General features: G+C 60.8%; 2 protein-coding genes across 2 annotated transcripts; both read right to left on the reverse strand.

The window, feature by feature from the left end:
• Positions 1-1,804: 1,804 nt before the first annotated feature.
• Positions 1,805-3,814, reverse strand: LOC132318545 (RIMS-binding protein 3A-like; the record flags this gene model as incomplete). The annotated part of the gene is made up of 3 exons (XM_059826139.1): positions 1,805-2,233; positions 2,420-2,941; positions 3,296-3,814. Coding segments are annotated over 3 exons (1,470 nt in total), but the record flags the coding sequence as incomplete, so codon positions are not given.
• Positions 3,815-6,688: 2,874 nt separating this feature from the next.
• Positions 6,689-8,698, reverse strand: LOC132318546 (RIMS-binding protein 3-like; the record flags this gene model as incomplete). Its single annotated transcript, XM_059826140.1, has 3 exons — positions 6,689-7,117; positions 7,304-7,825; positions 8,180-8,698. Coding segments are annotated over 3 exons (1,470 nt in total), but the record flags the coding sequence as incomplete, so codon positions are not given.
• Between the last annotated feature and the right edge of the window lie 356 nt (positions 8,699-9,054).

Consider the following 9,054-nt stretch of genomic DNA (forward strand, 5'->3'; position numbering starts at 1 on the left):
CATGTAAAGACCTGTGAAGATTTCTCCCACCCTGGGAGCTCGGCTGTCCTGCCGCTAACCTCTCTCTGCGTCGGTCCGCTCCCCTCGCTGCCTGCAGGCAGTGCCCTCAGCCCTGCTGCGCTTTGCAGGGCAGCTGCTCCTGGGCAGAGCTGTCTCTCGCAAGCAATGCCCGCTTGCTATGAGCTCCCTCCGTCCCTGGAGCCCAGCCCAGCTCAGGAGCAGAGGCCCAGCCCAAGGCGTCACTTGCTCTGCTCCTTCTGGGCTCCCTGGAGATGTCCCAGGGGCTCCAGGGCTGACAGCTCCTGAATGGCAGCAGAGTCACCCTTGGGGAAGGGACTTTTGAGCTGACTGCGCTAGTCACCGATTGTCCCTCTCTGAAGAGTGGAGAGAGACCGATTCCAAAAGCATGGTTTGTCCTTCCACAGCATGGCCGTCTATGGGAGCTGTAAACGTTCCCCTCTGGACACGGATATTCTTGAGCCGAAACAAAAAGAACATGCAGGCCGTGACAGGGAGCTGTTGGTTGGCCCTTGTGCCAGGCGGGGATTCAGCTGAAGCAATGCAGGCATCTCATCCCCAGCTGGAAGCCCTCGGGAGGAAGCAGCATTCAGCTCCCCCCATGCAGCCCACAGACCCCCACTGTTAAGGGGTGTCAAGCCTGGCCACCACTTCCAGCCACTCCGGCCCAGCACCCCCTCGTGCCATGCCGCTGGAGCCCAGTACAGACCAGGAGCACCCAGCAGAGTTCTGCCTGGCTGCTGGAGCCCAGCCCGGTGCCTGGGGACCTGGAGCCTTTGCCCAGGCTGAGGGATGCAGCTGCCACTTTTCCGCGTGCAGCTGTTACTTGTAGCGAAGCTGAGCGTGCATCCCAGAGATTCACACGCACAGACGCACAGACGCACGGACGTGGACACGCAGAGGACACTGACACGGCCAGTCACACAGACTGCCACAGATGAGGCGCTGCCGTCAACAGCACCCACACGCAGGACTCACATAAAACACAAACAGAGGCGGCCATGTCCCCTCCTCCTCGTGGGCTGCCAGAGGCAGGAGGCCGCTAGTGTAGGCACACCCACACACACACATGCCCACACGACACTCTCTACCTTCACAAGCGCACGCATGTGCATGGGTCCCCTGAGTACTGGCAGAGCCCCCCTTGGTCCCCCGGTACCCCTGCCCGGACCCCAGCCCTCTGACCCATCCCACGGGTCCCCTACTCGCTGCCTGGTCCCTCTAGGTGCTCCCTGCAAACATTCAGCACTCCCACATCTGTCCCGCAGGCACCCAACACTCGCCCGTCTCCCCAGGTGCCAGCGTGGGCCCTCTGCCTGCCTGATATCCCAGTCCGGACGCGAGGCCCCGCCTAGTCACCAGCTGCTCCAGCTTGAAGTTTGCTGGTGAAGGCACGCGCACACCCCCTGCACCCCGGGTTTGGGGAAGATGCAGACACTCACAGAGCCTCTTACTTGCCTCCCTTGTGCTGGTCCCCCCCTGAGGTGGTTTTCAGGACACACACCGTTCCCACCCCCGTGCCTGCTGGCCGAGACCCCCACTCGCTCCAGTAGCTGCACCGGGACCCATACCAGTAGCTGGCACCACAAGCCAGGGCTGCCTACACCCCCTGCTTGGCTGCGGTAGCTGGCAGCCAGTCCACCCACGCCAGCTCCCCCTGTAACCGGCACATCGTCCTTCCAGTTCCCACACACATGGCTTGAGAGTGAGATTACACAGAGAGATCGTTCAGGAAAAATTTAATAAGAAGGTATAAGAAGACAGGACAGACAGCATCTGTGTCCTGCTACCAATCACTTGTCCCTGGAGAGTCTCCGCTGGCATCAGGTTGTCCCTCATCTGAAACTTCTTCAACAAGATTAGAGGGGACGAATCCTCTTGTGCCATCAGTCAGCTCTCCCACATACCAGCCGTCTTCATCCACGTCTCCAAAGACGTACACGTATTGTCCAGCAACTAGAGGAAGCTCTAGTTCAGGCCGCTCGTTGGGACCATCAAAAGGATCATAGCTGTATCGAGCTATGAACGCTCGAAGCTCTGCCGGTTGTTTTCTCATCGCCTCCAGCAGGAGGGACTCCTTGTCTGCTACCAGGTTAGCCTGGCACGGCCTGGAAACGCTACGCTTGGATCTTGCTCTTTCCAGCCGTTCCAGTTCCTGAAATAGCTGCTGGCGTTGTTCCTTTAGCTTCTCATACCGATCATTCAGTTCAATCAGCTGGGCTCGAAACAGTGGCAGGGTTTCTTGGAGTTCCCTCTGCAAGCACGCGCCTTCCTCTTCTTTCCTCTGGAGCGCTAGCTTGGCCTCCTCATGTTCCTTCTCCAGCTGTTGACTTCTTTCTGCCATTTCTCTCATGGCTTTCAGTTCACGCTCTGCTTCTTCCAGTTGGCTTTGAAGACAGACGTTTCTTTGGATGGCAGAATCTCGCTCGCCTGCCACTCGTGCTAGTAGTCCTTTCAGGTCAAGGTTTTCCGCTTGAACCTCTTCTGTCAAAGCCATCTGCCCATGGAGGCGAGCATTTTCTTGAGCCAGGCGGGTGTTTCCATTTGTCATCTCCGTGAGCTGCACCTGTAACTGCTCACGAGTTCGGCTGTGGGTGCTCACATCATAGGAGCCTTCTTCGTCTGCAGCCACTTGGGCCTGAAGCTCCACAGCCGCCTTCCGTGAGGAGTCGTCCTGCTTGTCCTGCGCCAGCAAAGCTCCGTCAGCCTCTCCTGTTTCTCCATCGCTGTGCTGAGGAAACGATGCCACACACAGTTCCTCAGTAGAGCGTTGGATGGGCAGTGGCACTCGAGTATTGATCAGGCGATTGCTGGCCACCTGCAGTTGCCTGGATCTTTCTTCCAGCCGCGAGGCGAGGCCAGCTAGTTGAGCACTTTTCTGCCGCAGCCAATCTGCCTCCTTGCGGGCTTCTGGAGAGCCTTTCTTTTTCAGGAGGCGGCTCTCCATCTCAAGGGCCCTCTCTTGCCTCTCCAGGTCTTCCAGAAGACGCTGCAGGTGGGTGTTCTGCTCCAGGAGCTGGCTGCACGTGCTGCCAAGCAGCACCAAGTCTTCCGCCTCTGGCACCTGGAGCTGAGCATCTGCCACTGCCTTGCATGTTGTTTGCTGCCCAGCACTGTGGCTTTCGGGCAGTCTTTCCTGTAGTGCCGCCAGGGCCCGGGGCCCGTTTCTGCCAGAAGAGCAGGAGCTCTGCATCTCCTGATGGCCCTGGTGCGCAGGAGGGCCTTCGGGCTGGGCCGTGCTGGGGGAGGCGGGCAGCTCGCCCTCCAACTGCTGCAGGATGTATTTGGTGAAGAGTGTCCTCTCCAGCTGCAGCTGGTTCTGGAGGTGGTGGATGCGGGCGGGCTGGTAGCCATCTCTCTCCCAGCAGAGCTTGCTGAGGACATCCTGGAGCTTGCTCCGGGCCTCCCTGCCGCTGCTGCTGGGCCTCACCATCTCCTCGGCCAGCTGCCGCTGCAGGGCCCGCGTCTGGCCAAGGGCGGTGGTGCACTCGTGCCGCAGCAGCTCCTGTTCCTCGCGGAGCTCAGCCTCCTTCCAGCGCAGCAGCTGGCGGGTCTCCACCACCCGCTGCCGCTGGTTCAACTCCAGAAGCCGCTGCACCTCCTGAGCCTGTCGCTGCTCCCACTCGGACTGGAGCCGCTCTGCCAGGAGCTGCTGCTCCCTGCCCAAAGCCGCCTTCAGCTCCCGCGTTTCGGTAGCGAAGCAGCGGCGCAGCTCCTGGGTGCGGTGCCGCTCTTCCTCCAGCTCAGCCCGTAGCGCTTCCAGCTCCCGCCTCTGCTCCTCCTTCTGCGCAAGGCTGCTGGGGGCCTGCACCGGGCCCCGGCGGGGCGAGGGGCGGCTGCGCGCCACGAGCCCCCTGCCCGCAACATCCCGTGTCATGGTGTCGGCCACCAAACGCTGCTGCCCAAGGTCAGCAAGTGTTGCGTTCCTGGGGCTGCGAAGCCAAGACAGCGTCTGCCACGGCCGGGGCGGGTGAGCATGGCCTTATGTGCATGTCCTGGCCCCGAGTTCACAGTGGAGGGGAGGGGCAGCATGGCCTTATATGGTAGGACCTGGCCCCGAGCTCACAGTGGAGGGGAGGGGCAGCATGGCCTTACATGGTATGACCTGGCCCCGAGCTCACAGTGGAGGGGAGGGGCAGCATGGCCTTATATGGTATGACCTGGCCCCTCTGCGCACAAAGGAGGGCGGGCGGCATTTTCCCCCAGAACAACGGAGAAGACAAAGAGGGGTTCCAAGCCATGCGCAAGAGAACCAAGTGACCTCTTCTGTACAAGTGGGTTTGCTGCTAGAAGAAACCAGACCAAACTGGCTGAAAGCGGCAAAGTTGCAACAAAACTGTGCAAACAGCTATTAAATATTTCACCCCCACCTTGACATTCCTCTTCAAGACTGCCCTCAGAAATGGCCGGGGGGTCATATGGAGCTGTGAGCAGCCCCGGCCCACGCAGCACCCTCTGCACAGCAGAAGGAGCCTGCCCTGCCGGGGCTTGCTCTTCCCAGCCACAGCTGCTCCCCAAAATGCTGCGGGCGGCTCCCCGGGCAGGCTGAGTGCTGACCCTGGCAGGCGGCAGAGCCCCTGCCCCAGCACACAGCCCCCTGGGGCGTAGGGACCCTGCTTGGAAGGACTGTCCTGGGCAGCCCTGGGTGCACAGCCAGCTTCACGCCCCGCATCAGCCGTACCCGGGAGAAGGCAGCTCTCATGGCCTGTCCCTCTGACGATGCAGTAGGGAAGCCGTGCTCAGCAGCACGTCTTCCGGCAACCTGGATAAACTGTGAGGCTTGTTCAGACAGATGCCTTGGATGTACCGGATTTTGGAGAGCCCTCCGGGATATTCATGTGCACTGCCCTGCAGCCAGCATCTTACCATGTAAAGACCTGTGAAGATTTCTCCCACCCTGGGAGCTCGGCTGTCCTGCCGCTAACCTCTCTCTGCGTCGGTCCGCTCCCCTCGCTGCCTGCAGGCAGTGCCCTCAGCCCTGCTGCGCTTTGCAGGGCAGCTGCTCCTGGGCAGAGCTGTCTCTCGCAAGCAATGCCCGCTTGCTATGAGCTGCCTCCGTCCCTGGAGCCCAGCCCAGCTCAGGAGCAGAGGCCCAGCCCAAGGCGTCACTTGCTCTGCCCCTTCTGGGCTCCCTGGAGATGTCCCAGGGGCTCCAGGGCTGACAGCTCCTGAATGGCAGCAGAGTCACCCTTGGGGAAGGGACTTTTGAGCTGACTGCGCTAGTCACCGATTGTCCCTCTCTGAAGAGTGGAGAGAGACCGATTCCAAAAGCATGGTTTGTCCTTCCACAGCATGGCCGTCTATGGGAGCTGTAAACGTTCCCCTCTGGACACGGATATTCTTGAGCCGAAACAAAAAGAACATGCAGGCAGTGACAGGGAGCTGTTGGTTGGCCCTTGTGCCAGGCGGGGATTCAGCTGAAGCAATGCAGGCATCTCATCCCCAGCTGGAAGCCCTCGGGAGGAAGCAGCATTCAGCTCCCCCCATGCAGCCCACAGACCCCCACTGTTAAGGGGTGTCAAGCCTGGCCACCACTTCCAGCCACTCCGGCCCAGCACCCCCTCGTGCCATGCCGCTGGAGCCCAGTACAGACCAGGAGCACCCAGTAGAGTTCTGCCTGGCTGCTGGAGCCCAGCCCGGTGCCTGGGGACCTGGAGCCTTTGCCCAGGCTGAGGGATGCAGCTGCCACTTTTCCGCGTGCAGCTGTTACTTGTAGCGAAGCTGAGCGTGCATCCCAGAGATTCACACGCACAGACGCACAGACGCACGGACGTGGACACGCAGAGGACATTGACACGGCCAGTCACACAGACTGCCACAGATGAGGCGCTGCCGTCAACAGCACCCACACGCAGGACTCGCATAAAACACAAACAGAGGCGGCCATGTCCCCTCCTCCTCGTGGGCTGCCAGAGGCAGGAGGCCGCTAGTGTAGGCACACCCACACACACACATGCCCACACGACACTCTCTACCTTCACAAGCGCACGCATGTGCATGGGTCCCCTGAGTACTGGCAGAGCCCCCCTTGGTCCCCCGGTACCCCTGCCCGGACCCCGGCCCTCTGACCCATCCCACGGGTCCCCTACTCGCTGCCTGGTCCCTCTAGGTGCTCCCTGCAAACATTCAGCACTCCCACATCTGTCCCGCAGGCACCCAACACTCGCCCGTCTCCCCAGGTGCCAGCGTGGGCCCTCTGCCTGCCTGATATCCCAGTCCGGACGCGAGGCCCTGCCTAGTCACCAGCTGCTCCAGCTTGAAGTTTGCTGGTGAAATCACACACACACCCCCTGCACCCCGGGTTTGGGGAAGATGCAGACACTCACAGAGCCTCTTACTTGCCTCCCTTGTGCTGGTCCCCCCCTGAGGTGGTTTTCAGGACACACACCGTTCCCAGCCCCGTGCCTGCTGGCCGAGACCCCCACTCGCTCCAGTAGCTGCACCGGGACCCATACCAGTAGCTGGCACCACAAGCCAGGGCTGCCTACACCCCCTGCTTGGCTGCGGTAGCTGGCAGCCAGTCCACCCACGCCAGCTCCCTCTGTAACCGGCACATCGTCCTTCCAGTTCCCACACACATGGCTTGAGAGTGAGATGACACAGAGAGATCGTTCAGGAAAAATTTAATAAGAAGGTATAAGAAGACAGGACAGACAGCATCTGTGTCCTGCTACCAATCACTTGTCCCTGGAGAGTCTCCGCTGGCATCAGGTTGTCCCTCATCTGAAACTTCTTCAACAAGATTAGAGGGGACGAATCCTCTTGTGCCATCGGTCAGCTCTCCCACATACCAGCCGTCTTCATCCACGTCTCCAAAGACGTACACGTATTGTCCAGCAACTAGAGGAAGCTCTAGTTCAGGCCGCTCGTTGGGACCATCAAAAGGATCATAGCTGTATTGAGCTATGAACGCTCGAAGCTCTGCCGGTTGTTTTCTCATCGCCTCCAGCAGGAGGGACTCCTTGTCTGCTACCAGGTTAGCCTGGCACGGCCTGGAAACGCTACGCTTGGATCTTGCTCTTTCCAGCCGTTCCAGTTCCTGAAATAGCTGCTGGCGTTGTTCCTTTAGCTTCTCATACCGATCATTCAGTTCAATCAGCTGGGCTCGAAACAGTGGCAGGGTTTCTTGGAGTTCCCTCTGCAAGCACGCGCCTTCCTCTTCTTTCCTCTGGAGCGCTAGCTTGGCCTCCTCATGTTCCTTCTCCAGCTGTTGACTTCTTTCTGCCATTTCTCTCATGGCTTTCAGTTCACGCTCTGCTTCTTCCAGTTGGCTTTGAAGACAGACGTTTCTTTGGATGGCAGAATCTCGCTCGCCTGCCACTCGTGCTAGTAGTCCTTTCAGGTCAAGGTTTTCCGCTTGAACCTCTTCTGTCAAAGCCATCTGCCCACGGAGGCGAGCATTTTCTTGAGCCAGGCGGGTGTTTTCATTTGTCATCTCCGTGAGCTGCACCTGTAACTGCTCACGAGTTCGGCTGTGGGTGCTCACATCATAGGAGCCTTCTTCGTCTGCAGCCACTTGGGCCTGAAGCTCCACAGCCGCCTTCCGTGAGGAGTCGTCCTGCTTGTCCTGCGCCAGCAAAGCTCCGTCAGCCTCTCCTGTTTCTCCATCGCTGTGCTGAGGAAACGATGCCACACACAGTTCCTCAGTAGAGCGTTGGATGGGCAGTGGCACTCGAGTATTGATCAGGCGATTGCTGGCCACCTGCAGTTGCCTGGATCTTTCTTCCAGCCGCGAGGCGAGGCCAGCTAGTTGAGCACTTTTCTGCCGCAGCCAATCTGCCTCCTTGCGGGCTTCTGGAGAGCCTTTCTTTTTCAGGAGGCGGCTCTCCATCTCAAGGGCCCTCTCTTGCCTCTCCAGGTCTTCCAGAAGACGCTGCAGGTGGGTGTTCTGCTCCAGGAGCTGGCTGCACGTGCTGCCAAGCAGCACCAAGTCTTCCGCCTCTGGCACCTGGAGCTGAGCATCTGCCACTGCCTTGCATGTTGTTTGCTGCCCAGCACTGTGGCTTTCGGGCAGTCTTTCCTGTAGTGCCGCCAGGGCCCGGGGCCCGTTTCTGCCAGAAGAGCAGGAGCTCTGCATCTCCTGATGGCCCTGGTGCGCAGGAGGGCCTTCGGGCTGGGCCGTGCTGGGGGAGGCGGGCAGCTCGCCCTCCAACTGCTGCAGGATGTATTTGGTGAAGAGTGTCCTCTCCAGCTGCAGCTGGTTCTGGAGGTGGTGGATGCGGGCGGGCTGGTAGCCATCTCTCTCCCAGCAGAGCTTGCTGAGGACATCCTGGAGCTTGCTCCGGGCCTCCCTGCCGCTGCTGCTGGGCCTCACCATCTCCTCGGCCAGCTGCCGCTGCAGGGCCCGCGTCTGGCCAAGGGCGGTGGTGCACTCGTGCCGCAGCAGCTCCTGTTCCTCGCGGAGCTCAGCCTCCTTCCAGCGCAGCAGCTGGCGGGTCTCCACCACCCGCTGCCGCTGGTTCAACTCCAGAAGCCGCTGCACCTCCTGAGCCTGTCGCTGCTCCCACTCGGACTGGAGCCGCTCTGCCAGGAGCTGCTGCTCCCTGCCCAAAGCCGCCTTCAGCTCCCGCGTTTCGGTAGCGAAGCAGCGGCGCAGCTCCTGGGTGCGGTGCCGCTCTTCCTCCAGCTCAGCCCGTAGCGCTTCCAGCTCCCGCCTCTGCTCCTCCTTCTGCGCAAGGCTGCTGGGGGCCTGCACCGGGCCCCGGCGGGGCGAGGGGCGGCTGCGCGCCACGAGCCCCCTGCCCGCAACATCCCGCGTCATGGTGTCGGCCACCAAACGCTGCTGCCCAAGGTCAGCAAGTGTTGCGTTCCTGGGGCTGCGAAGCCAAGACAGCGTCTGCCACGGCCGGGGCGGGTGAGCGTGGCCTTATGTGCATGTCCTGGCCCCGAGCTCACAGTGGAGGGGAGGGGCAGCATGGCCTTATATGGTAGGACCTGGCCCCGAGCTCACAGTGGAGGGGAGGGGCAGCATGGCCTTATATGGTAGGATCTGGCCCCGAGCTCACAGTGGAGGGGAGGGGCAGCATGGCCTTACAT

Source organism: Gavia stellata, chromosome 17 (assembly GCF_030936135.1).
Source record: "Gavia stellata isolate bGavSte3 chromosome 17, bGavSte3.hap2, whole genome shotgun sequence".
Classification (NCBI taxonomy): domain Eukaryota; kingdom Metazoa; phylum Chordata; class Aves; order Gaviiformes; family Gaviidae; genus Gavia; species Gavia stellata.